General features: G+C 39.5%; 2 protein-coding genes across 6 annotated transcripts in view; both read left to right on the top strand.

Moving 5' to 3' along the window:
* Positions 1 to 172: 172 nt before the first annotated feature.
* On the top strand, positions 173 to 7,210 carry LOC148420443 (rho GTPase-activating protein 19-like). Of its 2 annotated transcripts, none has more exons than XM_088420704.1 (11): positions 173 to 362; positions 633 to 886; positions 1,285 to 1,365; positions 2,825 to 3,034; positions 3,105 to 3,331; positions 3,412 to 3,498; positions 3,772 to 3,837; positions 4,025 to 4,231; positions 4,315 to 4,410; positions 5,754 to 5,843; positions 6,224 to 7,210. In XM_088420704.1, the coding sequence occupies exons 1-11, from the start codon at positions 316 to 318 to the stop codon at positions 6,254 to 6,256; spliced, it is 1,398 nt and encodes a 465-aa protein (XP_088276830.1). In that variant the 5' UTR covers positions 173 to 315; the 3' UTR covers positions 6,257 to 7,210. The 2 variants fall into 2 exon arrangements, with proteins under 2 accessions (XP_088276830.1, XP_088276831.1); XM_088420705.1 differs by lacking the exon at positions 6,224 to 7,210 and adding an exon at positions 5,990 to 6,217.
* Positions 7,211 to 10,572: 3,362 nt separating this feature from the next.
* The window catches only part of slit1a (slit homolog 1a (Drosophila)), a 116,176-nt gene continuing 109,516 nt past the window's right edge, over positions 10,573 to 17,232 (top strand). For all 4 annotated transcript variants that reach the window (XM_088421355.1, XM_088421357.1, XM_088421356.1 and 1 more), the window contains exon 1: positions 10,573 to 11,036. In XM_088421355.1, coding sequence (XP_088277481.1) covers positions 10,831 to 11,036 — 206 coding nt within the window. In that variant the 5' untranslated portion in view covers positions 10,573 to 10,830. The remainder of the gene's footprint in view (positions 11,037 to 17,232) is intronic.

Consider the following 17,232-nt stretch of genomic DNA (forward strand, 5'->3'; position numbering starts at 1 on the left):
TCCTTTGATGCTTTGAACCTGTTGGCTTTGTCTTTGCTGTTTTGGACTTTGTTGTATCAGTTTTGTGATGGCATGCGAAGAGTAAAGATCTCCACTAGCACAGCAACGTGTCGTTTCTTCGCCTCGCCACAACACTACATTTTTCATCTGCATGGGTTGGGTTAATGCAACCTAAACCACAAATACTACTCAGGTTGACGCGTCACATAACTATCCAATCAACGGCTCCGTTTTGTGACGTCACAACACTCTGGCCAAACAAGAAACAAGAGGGGGTGAACTTAAAAACAAAACCGCGGAAGATTCAAAACTAAGATGGCGGCTGTGGACGGTAGTCAAAATACACACAAGCTAAAAAAAAGGTACCAAGTCAAAAACGAATATTACAGCTAAACAAAAAAGTCAAGTTTTTTGCAGTGTTTTTAAGTGGAAATCATTACGTTGATGCGACCGTTCTGAATTCTCCGTACTCTGTGTTGTCGAGTTGACTTTTCTGCGTAGCACTGTAAAGCACAGTTTTACACAAGATAACTTCCTTAGTTTGTTTTTAACCGTTTGAACCTGCATTGAGCAACAACCCTCAGCGAATTTGCAGTAATTAAATTGCACTTGTTTGTTTTTTTTCTGCGCAGGGGTCCAAGATGCAATATGTTTAAAAGCATGGAAACGTCAAACGTATGCCAGCCAGTCATCTTCAACCCAGACTTCTTTGTCGAGAGACTGAAACATGAACATCCGCAGACCTTCGCAGATGTGGTCCTGTCACATGTCACGCGACTTATTGATCTACCGGGAGATGAGTTTGCACAGTTCACTGGGGACTGTGAGCCTAGGGTGCCTTCTTCCACTACCTTCCTTCGCTCTTTCAACTTCCTGAAAAGAAAAGGTGATTACTACAGAATTCTGATCAGATACCTCAACAATGCATTAGAAACAATAAAATAAAAACAATATCATTTTAAAATGTGTTAAATATTATCCTAACTTTCAATATGGCCAAAGAAATGTGCAGTATCGACAAAATTGTATACATCGATATTGATATGTAACTTAACTGTTTTCTTATAATGAATTAAATGAATGCCGAGTACAGTATGCGTTCTACTTCAACAGTGAAAGTGTGAAAGATTAGAGATTAGCGTCCAGTTTGAATGACTAATCCGGCTTGGCTTCCTCTAGTCTACTGTACCTATCTCCGTGCAAAATGACAGCATGAGAGGTACAATTTTATAATATACATACATGTCCTGTATTTTTATGCCATTTTTGTTGAATGCCCCCCAGAGAAAGGTGTAATTTTTGGTGCGCCATTGACTGAAGAAGGGATAGCACAGATCTATCAGCTGATTGAGTACCTAAGCAAAAGTGAGTAACGTTTCACATTGACATCAAATTATATATATATATATATATACATATATATATATATATATATATATATATATATATATATATATATATATATATTCCTAGGCTGTTTTGTTTTGAACAATTTTCATTTCGTGAGAAATAAAATGTTAATTTTATGCGTTGCAAGAAATAAAACGCTTCCCTGCAGTAAAATAAAAGCTTTCCTGCAATATTTAGTTGTAGAATTGAATCCTTTTGTCAACTACAAGTCCCACAATGAGTAGCAAAAACTTTGCATTAATAAGATAGGTGTGCTGTACGAGATCAGAATAATGTTAATTTTCTACAAAAAGCATATTTTGGTTTATCAATCCATGCCATCAATGCGTAGTAACAGGTTTAACAATGAAATACTCTTCCATTTGAGGGCAGAAGGTATGATTAACCCGGGTAATGCAATTATTGCAATTCATACATTCCAATATTAGCTTTATGTTCAACTAAACAGGCTCAAATTTATTTGGGAGTACATTGAAGGCAGCAGCCTGACTCAGTTGTAGAGCGGTCATCTCTTAACCCAGAGGTGGTGGGTTCAGTTCATGGTCATTGTGACCCTGTTGAAGCGTCCTTTAATGAGACACTAAACCACCGCCAACTCCTGATGCCACGGCATCAGTAGGTGAATGAGTAATCAAATTAAAGCGAGCAGTGCCTTGTAAGGTGTAAAAATTCTATAGAAGTACACTTTTAAGTCAAGATGGTTACGATTTCCAGCTTGGTGGAGCAGTGAATAGCATGTCCGCCTCACTGTTAAACGAACCCAAGTTCATATCTACCTGGATCCTACCTGTGTGGAGTTTGCATGTTCTCCCAAAGCCCGTGTGGGTTCTTTCCAGGCACCCCGGCTTCCTCCCGCATTCCAAAAACATGCATGGCAGGTGAATTGGACATACTAAAATTTGTCTTAAGGTGTGATTAGGTGCGTGAAGTGCGTGCTAGAAAATGGAGGGATGAATGGTTACTATTTCAGTATACAGAACTTACTTCTTAGGATGTATAGTACTCCTGTAAAGGTAAATACAGTATGCCTTAGCAGCTAAGGCATACTGTATTAACAGCTAAGGCTTAGCTGAATGAAGGTGACAAGCACTGCTTATGTCCTGGTTTACGAAATAAATGGAACTATTGAACTTATACTGGTATTTCTGTTAATTGAACAGTTATCCTCTGCCTCACGAATCTCTTTAGAACCTTATTGATGCCTGCTAGCTTTGTTAGCATAATGTCGTCTTGATTTTTTTCAGGAAAGCCAATGACGTATTTGCACAACTGTGGACAATAGGCCCAAATGCTGGCGTCAATAATTCATTACAAAGCACTTTGTCTCAGTGTGCTGGCTCACTCTTTCTTTATTTCATTCACTCTGTCCACCCACTAACATCATGTATTCGCCTCCTTCTGGGCATTCTTCCAGATCTTCACATTGAAGGGCTCTTCCGCGTGCCGGGCCACAGCCTACGACAGGCGGCGTTGAGGGAGATGCTGAATGCTGGGGCAGAAATAGATCTCGAGATGGGAGACTTCCACCCAAACGATGCTGCCTCGCTGCTCAAAGCTTACCTGGGAGAGTTGCCTGAGCCCCTGCTAATGCACAGACACTATCATGCACACCTTAAAATTGGAGGTGCCCATCATTTCATGTTTCAAAACAATATATTACTTATCACTATCATTCATTTTTCTAATGCCCACAGAGTTGACTCTCTTCAATGAGAAAGGAGATAAAACAAATACCCCAGATAAGGAGCGTCAGGTGGAAGCCTATCAGTTGCTCTTTATGCTGCTGCCTCCAGCCAACCGCAGTCTGTTGAAGCTCCTGTTGGACCTGCTCTATCGCACTGCACGTAACCAGCACGTCAACAAGATGTCCGCTATCAATTTAGCAACCATGTTTGCCCCACAAATTATCTGGCCCAAAAACGTATGGATCATTTACTTTCTTTTTAGGTCAAATGAAACCCAATATATCCCTACTCGTTTCATTTTTTTTCCCTTTTGCAGGTGATAGCGAGTGATCTTCAGGGACATATTGAAAAGCTGAACAAGGGCATAGCATTTCTCATTCGGCATTCTCAAAAGCTGTTCAAGGTAAACTAGTGCAAAAAAACATTTGATTTTACATGTTGCACCTTAAGTTGAGCATTAGGGCTGTAAACATGAGCCTACTGTGTAAAAATCCATCACTGGCTTTACTTTATAGTAACCTATTTTCACAAGACATCTTTCCTTAAATAGATAGTCCACCTGCAGTACTTAGCAATTTCAGTTGTAAAGTTGATATTTTTTCCTTGAATTAATGTGACAACTTAATTGTTTTTTATTCATTTCATTACCTTTCACTGTACTGTACATTCATTGAAGGCCCCTGCACATATCAAAGAATTTGCACGTGTCTACTTCACTGGATCAAAGAATCTCCAATCAAAAGTAAGTATTTTTCCCACTACCAAATTTGAGTTCTATCTTTCATGGATAGCATTTTTGTTTTTCTGCATGTTGTCCATCTTGTTGTGATTGTTAGTTTTTATTCTATAGTTACGCTCTAGATAGACAGTATGTAGATTTTTAATGGGATGACCTTGAGATTAAACTCTTTTTTACATGACTTTGCTAGGATGACATGACTCTCATCTCGGGCACCAAAGAGTCACCAGCTGTGCTCCAGCCTATTTCCAATGTTTCTCCTTATACGAGAAAGATGTGCAACAACCCAATAAAGTCAACGAATTCTGAGAATTGCACGGAATCAGCTCTCCGAGAACTTTACCAGCAAGTCAACAACATGCCTGAGTCTGCCAAGAAGAAGAAACTCATCAGGCAGGTTGGTGTGAATTGGGAACTAGCGAGATGAGACTCATCTTGCAATTGATCAGGTTAATACATCCTATGTGTGTGTGTGTTTAGTTTGAGAAGCAGCCTTTGGTGACACCCTCAGAGAGTCCTGACTCACCATTCAGTAGGAAGCACTGGCGATCCCGCTCTTTGGGTGGAATTATAAAGGTTTGTCGATGTCATTGTCACCTCTACACAGCGCTGACCTTGAAGATTATTTTGAATAACACTATACAGCCATTGTGCAAATATCTATATGCAGTTTACTACAGTCCAGGGTTGTCCAAACCCTGTCGTCGATCCTGTATATTTTTGATATTTACGTCCTCCAACACACCTGATTCAGATGATCAACTCATCAGCAAGATTAGCAGAAGCCTTATACTGTAATGATCCTGATCATTCAGGTGAATCAGGTTTGTCTTGGAGGACAGAAATATCAAAGACATACAGGACAGTGGCCCTCAAAGACTGGGTTTGGACACCCCTGCCGTCGTCTGGCTATTTCTGATTTGTTTAATTTCATATTTAGTAAAATATTGTACAGATGTATTTCGTGCCAGAAACTGTTAAGTGTCTTTTTTTTTTTTTTTTTAACTTCTGTCAATTTTTGAACAAAGGAATGTAATCAATATTCCTGGTATTTAAAGTGTTCAAAAAATAAAAATGAACTGATTCTTGTTCATTTATTTAGTAAAAGTATCAAAAACAAATCTAAGGGCTGTGTCTGCATGGGTAAAAAAAAACAAAAAACAACCACAAACACAACAATAGGTAAAATTGAGCAAGTTGTTAAATTGCATGTTGCTACAGTATATTTTAATACCTAAAATCCTAACCCCATAGTCCTCCACTGTGTCGTTGCCTTCCGTAAATATACTACCAATCACTAAATGCAAAGTTTTTAAGTTTTACTACTATTTACACTTATTTATTTTAACCGTTTCACCTCCGATTGTTTTTTTTTAATTTTTATTTTGTAGTTTTTGAAAAAAATAAAACCTAGGGCATATATTGTTTATAAGTCTGGGATACTCGGTCAATTTTCTTAAAAAAAAATCCCACTTCCAATGACACCAAGAAATACCACTGGGACCATGTTAGACCACAATACTTGTACAAAAAACATGCAAGAAAGGTGAAAATGATCACCAAATGCCTATAATACATAGTTATTGGTGTATTCTATAGTAACATGCATACATAGCACATATTATGAATATATTTCTGCAGTACTAGATGGTTAATTGAGGAGAAATTGTACAGCACAATCTACCGCGTAAAAAGTAGCTAAGTGCCACCAGAATCGGTAGATAAGTGTGCAATGAACCACTGGGATGCCATTTTATATTATCGCTACCTATACCCACTGCAATTTTTTTATTTTTTTCTAGCTGTGGGACGCATTGTCCCAATGGGAGTGAAAGGGTTAAAACGTTTGCATGAAATTATTTGGATGCAGTTAAAATGATTGTACAGCTTCAAGTGATGATGTCGCATTCTCAAAACAGAGGAAAGTGTTGGGAAGCCAAATATCTACAGGGAAGGAAAACGGCAAAGTGCAAAGGCCGGCAGACTCAAGTGACACCAATAGTGGAGGGGTGAGTACCTTTCCTAGTGAGCGCTTGGTAGGGAACTCCGGTTCCTCAAGAGCTGTATCCTGCCTGTCTTTGATCTCTCTCATTTGCAACACACACAAATCAAATGATCAGGATCATTGTCAGGCTGATCTGTTCATTTTATTCAGGTGTGATGGAAGTGGGACATGCACGATACAGCTCTGAAAGGCCAGACGTAGCCTACCCCTGACTGAGAGTGATCTTTGACTCCGAGCCACAAATGATATGATGTTATTAGGTTCAACTGCCAGTAATATTGCTGACATTTCTCAAATTCTGTTGTTCTCAGTTTTGTTCTCATCTAAGAAATGTTTTGCAGATGTCAGGTCATGTCTTCACTTTCTTTCTTGACTTTCTTTTAGGCTGCTCAACAAGTGAAGAAACTTCCCATCTAACTGTTAAGTGTGTTGCCTTTCTATGCCTTTTTAGTTAACGTATTTAATATATGTCAAAGAGGAGGATTCCAGATTTGATCTTTTGGTGTATTCATCGCAGAGGGATGTGGACTTTTTCATCTCAGCAGTGGGGGTGGTATGTTCTTTTTTTTAATTTAGACAACCAGCTAAAAAATGTGAATGGATGGAAACTGATGTCTTATTTAATGGTTTGGTTACATATATTTTAGTCATTAACAGGGACCATTTCACCTAAATATTGCGTTTAGAAAACCAGAGACGTGCCTTAAAGTGAATTTAAGTGACTGCATTGCGGTTTCTGTTTAACAATTGTGCAATTCAATTTTTTTGGTCCCACAAACTTTGGATTATGCTATAGTTTAATTTAAGTGAGTTGTGTCTAAAGAATGCAAATTTGGGATATGATGTACAAAGATTAGTTTCTATATATTAACCACACGTATTTCAGGATTTTTTTTCTTTTTTTCATGTGGTGGTATGTTTTTATAATTTTGTGTTGCTGTTTTGACCTGTTAATGACTGTTTCTCAAATGTGTCTTTTTGCCCTTCAGAGTAAATTTGACTTTTTTGAGTCAGGTATGCTTTCTTTGCAGCTCTGGATACAGTTCATCAGTATCCATACTGTATATGCCGTACATAGTTTTTTACTGCTGTGAAAATTTTTTCCCTTAATTGTTTTTATTTTATTTCTTATTACTTTTAAAGGGCAAATATAACAGTTTACTTTAATAATGTGCTTTCTGGGGTTTGAGCCACTGTTACTTGTGAAAGGTTCTCTTACCAGTTGTGGTTTCTTCCAGTTCATTGGCCAATTTGCCAAGCTGGTATATTACAAACATGATGTAGCAAAGTCAACTAAATGACTGTATTGACTCCTGATTTTGATGCTACTGTGAAACCCACTAAGGACTTATTAAACGCCTTTAGACTATACTCTTTTTCTTTGATGTTTCTTTATTTCGAGCAAGTGATCGCAATTGTTACGGTAACCACCAGGTAGCGCTGTTTAGTTGCAAATGGATAGCATGCTTTCAATTTCCTATCAGTTTACAAAGAAACTGATAAAAGATTTTAAAAAGTCCATTATACCTTAAAGTCTTACACGTGTTCTTAGACGAACGAAAAGTAGGATAACACAAATTCTAATGAATACAACCGTTGGGTTCTCAGAACGATCTTAAAATCATCTTATTCGTATTATGTCCCTAAAATATTTTTGTGAATCTGCATCCACAGCAGTCAATAAAATTGAAGACGATTATAACTTAATACCGAGAACGCCAAATAAAATCCGAAGAAATTTAGATGAATCCCAGCCTGAAAACCATGAGCAACAAATAGAAATAATTATAGGGATGCAAAAAAAAAGCTTGACCTTTAACTGTCTTCAAAGTCTTTGCAGTTTGCAATAAATTAGTTGAAGGTGTGTGGGTGGATGCAAGAGGAATGTCACAGGGTGTCATTATGGGATCCATGTCAATGCATGTTTGGTATTGTAAGTATATGTTGTAAATATTGGTCAGAGCGGCACTGCTTGCTCATGCTGCGTAAAAATATATAAGGGGATTTGTCCATGAAAGCAACACACTTTTATTGTTTGGCTTTTCGAAAACAGTGTGAACATGGGTCAGACAAACTGATAGCAATGTCTGTGCCACATGTGCTGTGCATGAGTAAATAGTGAAATGTCATTTCATTGTTAAAACCAACGAACATTTTACACAATGCAATTGACTTTAAAAACGAATTTGACCTCATTTGTATTCATTCTGGACTAAATAAGGGGAGTGTGTTTTCTACTAATACAATAATTATTGTTGTTTCTTACAATATTATGAATTGCTTTCGCACTTTGTCCTGCAAGTTAAATAAGACAAGCCTCTGCTTTATAGTCTCTGTTTTCTAGGCTAATTGTAAATTATTGTCCTCTCACAGCATTGAGAACACCATAATCATTCCAGTTGTGTTTTGTGAGCATTCTTAAAGTAGAATGATGTTTCCCCCTCAACCCATTACCACTAAACACCACTGTCTCCTCTTTAATTAGCGAAATCTACACCATGCTGACATTTTAACCGAGACACATGGATCCCCCCCTCTCCAAACAAAAGTCTTCACAAGTACACCTGCATGTGCATGTTCTGTTCTCCCACTTGTTTTTTTCTTACATGCATCTGCCAATGTATGAGATTCTTTGGGCTGTGTATAAGGTTAAGAGGGATAAGCTCTGTAGCAAAAGCCCTTTGTAGACTCAAAAGTGTCCTGAGGTGAACTAGAAGCATGACACTGTCTAAAGCCAGGTGTGACATTTGTAAATATTTTACTAAAAGTTAAACAGAGATTGTTTTAAGATAATAAATATTGAACAATTCGCTAGAAAGTGAAGATCGTTGCCCATTTGTGATCATGCTCAAATTGGCATTGGCAATGGACCAGTGTAGTATTTCACAACTTTACATGTCGAATAAACAGTCATCGTCTGAGCGGAGCCCTTAATGGAAGTGGCTGCAAAGTGCTGTGGTTAGAGTTTCCAAGTAAGATTTCACCAACATTTTGGCCACCTAGATCAAACACAGATATCAGTGTTCATAGTGTCCTATACAAGCCCCAAGCACAGCCAAAATCTGCATGTATTGTTTCTCAAGCACCAATCAATGAAAAGGAAAGAGTTGAAATAAGTTGTTGAAAGTAAATGTCTGTCCATTGCTTGAATGATATTATGAATTAAATGTAAACCCAGAGATAGTCCACAAATGCTGCTTATCTTAATCTTCTCATTATGAATTGTGGTCCTAATTGGGAGATGTTTCTCAATTGTGGTTATGAGTGCCCCTCTGGGGTACGTTCAGGCACTTGATGAGGTATGTGAGATTTTAACAAGGTGTGTGCAGGAACGTTTTTTAATGTTGTGATGGCAACAGTTCATTCTCCTTTTCAAATTAGGGGACAAATTAACGATCATGGTATATCTTATTGCTAAATTGTGTAGTGCATGATTTGCAAAATGTATGACTTTGTCATGTTGAGTTTTATGTGCATATATTAGCACTGTCATGACATTATGGCAATTTTACAGCAGACGAGCCAGAATTCATCAGAAGATGTGATACGATGTTATCTTCAGAGGTTACTCAGTAAAATATGTCAAGATACTGCTTCAAATGTAGTTCAAAATTGATTGAATCAGACACAGATCGAATAGCACACAGGTGTCAAACCCAAAGCCCAGGGGCTAGATCCAGCGAAATCCTGATTTGACATGATTTGGTTTCTAGCTTAAAGACAAAACCTGCACGTTGTCTTCAACTTTTAAAATTTAGGGGGAAAAAAACCCAACCATTTTCTTTGTTCCGAAGCTCCCTTTTGAACAGTTTTTACAGGCCTCTGATATCCAAACTAGCAAAATGTGCGATGAACTTGCAAATTTATTTGATTTCACAGTAATTCCAGCCCTCTCACAGAAACTATAACTACATAATGGCCCATGATAAAAAAAAAAAAAAAGAGTTTGACATCGCTGTAATAGCATATTGTTTTGAGTCTCGACTCACTTCAAAATCCAAAAATGCTTTGCGGTGGTTAGGAAGTACTTGACTGAAAAACATGTTTCACAATTGGTACATTATCAAAAATGTATTGAAGCACTGCTGTAACCCAATAAACCATCTGCAGAGCAGTTATGGTTTACTGTAGTTCCCACTAGTGTATATTGTGTCATCATCTCTCATAATTATGTCTATTTGCACATATGGCTTCACATAATATAAACAAAGGCATTATTTTAGCCTCAAAGGCCTGAGATGTTAAATCCTCTCATCTTTGCTCGATACACCTTTGTTAACTGTACACATTTACAGGCACACACACACACACACACAAAGCTCATGCTCCCCTGCTAAGCCTTTCAGGCAGAGGTTACACAGTGTCACGCAGGTTAGGCGCTGCTCTCTTGGAGGTATGCCTGGAGGCAACCTGAAAGAAAAAAAAATGGAGTGGGAGGGAAAAGAAAGATAAAGATATGTGGAGTTGGTGTGCATGGTGAATAGAATCCCAGTAATGAAAGAGGGATCTTGAGAATGAGAGGGAGTTCAGGCAGGGTTCTGATTGGGGGGGTGTATACTGTGCGAGGAGGAGTAGGGGTGGAGTCATGGGGGTCTGCTATTTGTAGATCCTTGTGATGGATGACTGGTGTGTATGTGTGTGTCGGAGAGAGAGAGAAAGAGACTTTTTTTCATTCTGCGCTTTCCTCCTGTTCCCTCTCTCTTTAGGCAAGCAGAGCAGAGTGGGACTGAGTGAGGAGGAGACGTGTGCACACCACAGCCACTCTCCAGAGCCAAGGCAGGAGAAGAGTTTGCAAGGAGACAATAAGAGCAAGAGAATTGATTTTTAGGCGGATACCAAACTCAAAACGAAAACTAGAAGACCAAAAAACAACAACAAAAAAGATTTGCTTTGTTAACCCCTCAAAGGAAATTACATTTGTGTATTTATATTTACTGAAAATATAGACATTTTTATCTGAACAGGACTCCTTAGGAGGTGGTCAGACTTGGATGGTATTGACTATGCCGAGCAAAAGGACGTTTTTTGGCATGGGCAAGCTGGAGCTGTGCGCACTGGGTGTGATGCTGTGCGCCCTGCTGATGGCCAGCACGAGTGCTTGCCCTGCCCTGTGTACCTGCAGCGGCACCACAGTCGACTGCCACGGACTGGGGCTCAAGGCCATGCCCAGGAATATCCCACGCAACACCGAGAGGCTGTGAGTACCACATGCACACTTTGCTGTTTCCCTGGTTGTAGTAGCATGCGTGATGTCACTAAAGATTGAGAACAATAGCCATGCTTGTCAAGCTGCTTGTCACACACTGGCTTTCTACTCAGGTATAAATCGGCAAGAGAGACTGAGCACATTTGTGTTTTTAGCAAATTTCACAGTCATTCAAAACTTAATGTTTCTACACAAATCTAAGTTATAATGAATGGTAAAGAAATAGTTCACCATAAACTCCACAGTAAATATTTTGATTCCTCACTTGGCTCTGTTTCACTTCCTTACCCCAGTCTGGGTCTCTGCTTTACTAACCCCCTGCCCACCTTTCTACTAGCCGAGGCAGCGGAACACTCACTCCACAAATTGTTAAATCTTGTAGAAAATTAAGCAAATATGTTCCTTTAGTGATCCTTCCACCAGGATCTTGTAGCTGTCTTGTAAACGTGATGGAGGATGAGGGGGAGGGAAATGAGGCAGACGCAGACTGCCAAAGTGGAATTCTGTCGTCTTCTTTTCTGACATTCTACTCTAAAATATTCATCAGTAAATCACAAGTGAAGAGGGCGAGGCGAAATAGATTGTTCTATTTCAGCTTTTAGAATATCAGTTCTGAATAAAAGATGCTCTGGGAAGAGTATAGTGGAGAGACTGTGTCAGACACGGCCCTGGCACAGTGGGAAATGGGTGCATAATTAAGGTTTTTTCAAATTAATTTCTAAGAACACTTTTTTTTGGTGTTGTTGCCTGACAGTCTGCATGCTTGAAGCCTGTGACAATACAGGTTGAAGGAGTGAGGAAACATGTTCATTTGTGGTTTTCCTCTTACATGAATGGTTGTAAATATTCATTGCCCCCATTACGAGGATTTTTTTTTTTTTTGGTGGGGGGATTGGGGTCCGTCTGAAAGTTGCTTGTGTATTCATTTCTCTCTCCAGGACATACAGCAATTTACACATGACTGCCAAAAGCTCACAACTTCATATCTATTTATTTATCCATGTGTAAGTCATGTTTACAAAAAATACAGCCTCTCAATAGTAGTGTCTATTTAAGATATTGGAGCCACCCTTTCCTGCGGGCTGTTATATGAGGTGATGAATCAAGGTTGAATTGCACAAGTCAACACGGCATACCTGTTTTGTTTGCGTGCCTAAATTTACCAAGTGTGAAATCTTTGATTTGAAATTCTGCATCAAGATCTTTGTGGTTAGTTCAACAAAACGTCAACTTCAACTTGTTTTAAATTTATTAGGTGTAAAATAGCAAAAGCATAACTCGACTCACTTCAGTGGCTATGCTGAATTAGTCGTGGAAAGCAGAGCAGAGATGACTAAAAAGCTTTGTGGATTGTGTTATCACCCGTGTATACAGACCGATGCGTTTGGGAAATGGTGTGTGTGTGTTAAAGAAGGGGGAGGGTTTGGGGGAAAAGTGTGTGTGTTTAAGCGGTGGGATGTGTGCTCTGAGGGTGTCGCCACAGACAGCGGAATCCCATTTGCACTTGTCAGTGTGGTTTTGGATCAGTTCTGACCCCTGCGCTCCTCAGCCCAGAGACACAGTAATGACACTGTGAGGCTCCCCATGCTAAAACCACACTGGGACCATTCCCCCTTACTCTTCTCATCTTTTTGTTGCTGCTTCTTCCTCTCTCTTTGCATCTCTTATCTCGTCTTTCACTTTTGAGAGCCCCTCCCCTTCTTCTGTGAAATCACCCTTAAAAATACTTCATGTGAGATACGTTCATTTGATAATTTAGGCAGGTATTGATCCAAACACGATCCATTCCCAGGACAGCTTTATCTCCCTTACATCCCTGCTGTCAAGCGTGTGCCTCATCTGTGTGAATGGCTTGATTTGCAGAGGGGGAGGAGTGTGGCTGTGAGCACGGGTGCACCCTTCTTTTAATTGTAAAAAGCCAATCTATCGACGATGCCCCCTGGAGAACCTTTGCTCTTTGTGTGTTCGTTTTGCTTTTGTTTTCCAACCTTCTGCATGACAGCATGAGGTGAATAAGTTAAAACAAAATGGTCTCTGGTTGGAAAATATGTTTCCACGTGCCAGGTAATGCCTACAGTGTTTTTGGCATCACTGCTTCAACTGACAGCTCACCAGCCACCTGATCCATAATTTACCCCAACAAGGCTGAAAACAATCGCCCCGCTACCTGGCAACGGGAAAAGTTGAAAGAGCATGATGTAAAAGACAAAGAGAGGCATGAGCCGAGAGGGAGCGGATGATGAGAGGATACTTGAGAGAGTGATTGGCATACTCTCTCGAGCTGGTATTCACGAAAGTGTTGACTGCGGTGTCATGAGAAGAGAGAGTGCTTGAACCAGATCACGTTGTTCAACACAAAACCCAAAATACAGGTGGGCAATGGCTGTAATTTGTCTGTCCATTTCCTATTAATAAGATTTAGCTATTGATAGTGCAATAGTTTACAGTTTGCTTTAAAAATTCCCTGTGTGATGCCAGTCAAAGACCAGGTGTTCAGCCTTCGCCCTAAAGTAGCTTGCTGTTAGCTTTCCCATCGTACAGGATAAAGCACTGCAGAAAATTTATCGACAGATAGGGCATATGTCCTTCAAAGGCATTTAGATTTTAAAGGGTATTGGAAAAATATTTCCTCTATCCCCTGTGCCTAAAGAACCCCTGCACACTACCAGGGGGCAGCTTGCCTCAAGTAATTTTCTCCCATTGTAAAAGCTCTGGGTTTGATTCTACCTTTCCTCAGTGTTCGAAATGTTACAGTACATGGAAAAATAATACAGCTGCAACAATTCATTTATTATTTGACAACTAATTAATTATCAACGAAATCGAATCACTTTTTATAACCAATTATTGTTTTTGAAATTGTCCACGTCCTTACAATTTTAGCCTCTTACCTGTAAATACTTTCCCATTTCTGTAGTCCTCCATGTAAATGGACTTATTATCTTGTGTTGAATTAAACTAATGGTGGTGCATGCTTTCACTTGAACTTCAACAAATATGAACCAACACAAAATATTCTATTTTTGTCGATGCAGAAAAACATTTATCGCCAAATTTTGTCACTTCATTCAATAAAGTTCATTCAGATATTGTTTCAATTCACTGGAGGAAGAACAAACAACAGCAATTCAACTTCTCTGTTGAATTTGAGTCTACTAATTCCAGGAGATGCTATCTATGCTTAAAGATTTTAATGCTATTTGTTGTTATTGTCTCTTTGTTTCTGAGCTACTTAGCTCTGTAATAAGCATTTTACATGCTCAAGTTGACTTCCAAACATCAAATGTGGCTGCTGTTTTTCTTAACTCAACCTCGACACACTGGTCCGCTCTCCTGACAACAGCTACATTATATTTCTGATTGCACTCTTGAGAGGAATCATCCCGTCAAAGGCATTTATCTGTGTCAAAGCCATGAATCAGTTTTAAGAGTCACATTGTGTGGACTTTCAGAGACAAAAAGTGAGGCCTCATGAGGGGATATAAATCATGGATGGAATAATTAGTAGTGTTCGGTCTACTGAAACATGCCAGCGTTTGTCAGTGTAATTCTATTTCAAGGTGTGTGCATATGTGCATGATCACTTGACATACCTCATATGTTAGCAGACCATGAAAGCCAATTCAGTGCATCTACTCAGATCATCTTTCATCTCTCAGAAATTCTGTCTTCCTCATTAACCTTGCCAGCTGAGCGGCAGCATCCTGGCGGCGCTGGTTGTGTGTGATGACGAGTAGACAGCATGATTCAAAAGGTGAATGCTTTCCTGGCATTAGAGATATGCCAGCATAATCCACATTCCATGCTCGTTGAGATGCTTTTTGATGTGATAGAAATTTTGAGAGGCAAATACAAAGGAAGAGCTACACTCGATTACTGTAATTGTGCTGCGCAACAGTTGACTGCTTTCATGTGCTCCTTATTCTTGCTTGGAGGAATACTGTACTCTACAAAATAGGAAAGCTAGTAATAGACTTTTCACAGACATTGTAATTAAAATAACAGGTTCCAGCCATCAGTACCTTTTCTTGACTAGTTTTTCTATTTAGGGTTTTGTGGAGAGATTGAGCCTATCCCAATGAAATTAGGGCTATATACTCTTACGTGATGCCAGTTAGTCATGTGTGTTTGTGAATTAGTCATTGAGTAGGCAGAGATTCTTAGCCGTTTATACCACTCCAGTATAGAAGACCTATAGGCACGGAAGTACATAATGCAACTGATATGCAGGTATGCATGTGTGAGCATAATTGATGGACTTGAGAAACTTTTCAAGTACGCTGCCTTGAATATTGAGGCAATGTGCACTGTTAATGTGGGTGTGACGATGTGGTGGAAATAAGAGTGATGCCTCGTTACTTCGCACCTCGCCTATTGGGCCCTCATTGCATCGCGGATTTCTTTTTTGGGGGGAAAAAAAGAAAGTTATATTGCGCAGAGACACGCAGTCAATGTTATCTGCATGGCATACAGACGAGTGTAACTATAAATGCACTTGCCTCTGGCACTCCTTGGACATCAAACTACTGCAGTGCACATATTTACTTAAATCTTCAATTATTAAACCTTATGGGCCTACTGTAACTGTACTGTGATCCCTACACATTATTTGTCGTCTTAAAAGTCTTACACGGTTGTATTAGCGGTATCTAGAAGTCTAATTAAAGTGAAGCCTGTTGCTGCCCAAACATGAATAACAGTTAGAGCTGATGAACTGATTAAGCATGGCTCTTGGGCATGCCTATTAGACACGTGATTGGCTCCTGGCGCGACCATGGCAGTTGGGGCAGCAGTAGATTACAACTCCTGCTTGGCCCTCCTGCCATCGATTAATGAGACTTGTCTTGTATAAAATGAAATGCTGGATGAACATCAATTTGAACATAGACTAAAAAAGAACACAATAACTATCAGCAAATTACATAACTGCAGGTCAGTGTGACTTCTGCTGTTGCCTTTATGAGACCAGTTAAGAAATGTGTGGCTTTACCTTGGAAGGTGCCACCCACCCTCATGTCATTTTCACAGCAAAGTCTTTCTTTTCATGATTTGTATGTCAAGCATCATCGAAAAAGATTGCTCACAAAAATACGTTGTACCATAAGGGATGAAAAAATCCAGGGCTTACCACTTACCATCTTACCACGTTGGACATATTCGTCTGACCACATTCTTTTTTTGCTTGACTTAACTCAAATAGATAGTATTGTTAAGAAATCATCATGCAAACCAGCCAGCATGTCCAATTTTTATTAACTGGGCACACTGAATTTCCCACATCACTAATTGGCCAAGCAAAGTAATGTGATCACACGCAACCGCTAATGGCCAAGCAGGGGTGCGCATCATTACAAATTAACACAATGAGTTGGGTGTGTTTTGACCTTAGCAGAAGAGGCTCTGCTTGAACCCCTGAGACCCACTTACCGAACCCCTAGGGTTTGCTCAAACCCTGATTAAGAACCATTGAGTTAAATGTTTGTTTTTTTGTGTTTGTTTTTTAAACTTTTAATATATATTCTGACCTTTATTGTGTTTCATTATGGTCACTTGTTTTGATTGGTCTTAATGACTACCACTGAACTTGACGTTCGCATACCTTTGCTGATGGGTGAGGTGTCATAGATCCTATTACAAATTTGTGTCAACCTTTTCCTTAATTGCTTAATGAGCATTTCTCAAAGAAGACATTCACTTACTGTACCTACAAGTGCATACACATCGTCATTGATCCAAATTGGGATTGTTTTACCTTGGTGGAGGTCTGTTTGCCATTAAACCTCATGTTTATACTCATTAGGGAGTGCAGGGACATAATGTGACAGATGTGACTTAGCAGATGTTTTCGCCACACACACAATACATGCATGATGCTTTTGCTTGTGCAATTAATACTTTGTCAGGGCACAACAGCAGCAGATACAGTACGAGGCATGAAAGACTCCTCAGTCTGAGCCTCCACTGCTGCGCTCTGTGTGTTCCTGTTCCCAGTCTGTTGCGCAGCGGCAACATGCACTAGAACAGATGTTTAATTGATTCGTTTTGGCCTGACTGTCATAAGTTATCTACTTGAGCAGAGTCTGTGTGCAACTTTTCTGTCCTCTACTTCTTGTCGTCTATCTTTTCTTGGAGGGGCGTGGGTGTCTTTTGCATGACTGTTGCAAACTGTCTAAAGCATTTTTCTTCG

This window comes from Hippichthys cyanospilos, chromosome 8, assembly GCF_059441005.1.
Source record: "Hippichthys cyanospilos isolate Australia breed blue-spotted pipefish chromosome 8, RoL_Hcya_1.0, whole genome shotgun sequence".
Lineage (NCBI taxonomy): Eukaryota > Metazoa > Chordata > Actinopteri > Syngnathiformes > Syngnathidae > Hippichthys > Hippichthys cyanospilos.

Coding starts and splice junctions, on each gene's coding strand:
- LOC148420443 (XM_088420704.1), top strand. CDS start 316: ATGGCGGCTGTGGACGGTAGTCAAAATACACACAAGCTAAAAAAAAG. Junction 363..632: donor ACACACAAGCTAAAAAAAAG/GTACCAAGTCAA, acceptor TTTTCTGCGCAG/GGGTCCAAGATGCAATATGT. Junction 5,844..6,223: donor GTGACACCAATAGTGGAGGG/GTGAGTACCTTT, acceptor ACTTTCTTTTAG/GCTGCTCAACAAGTGAAGAA.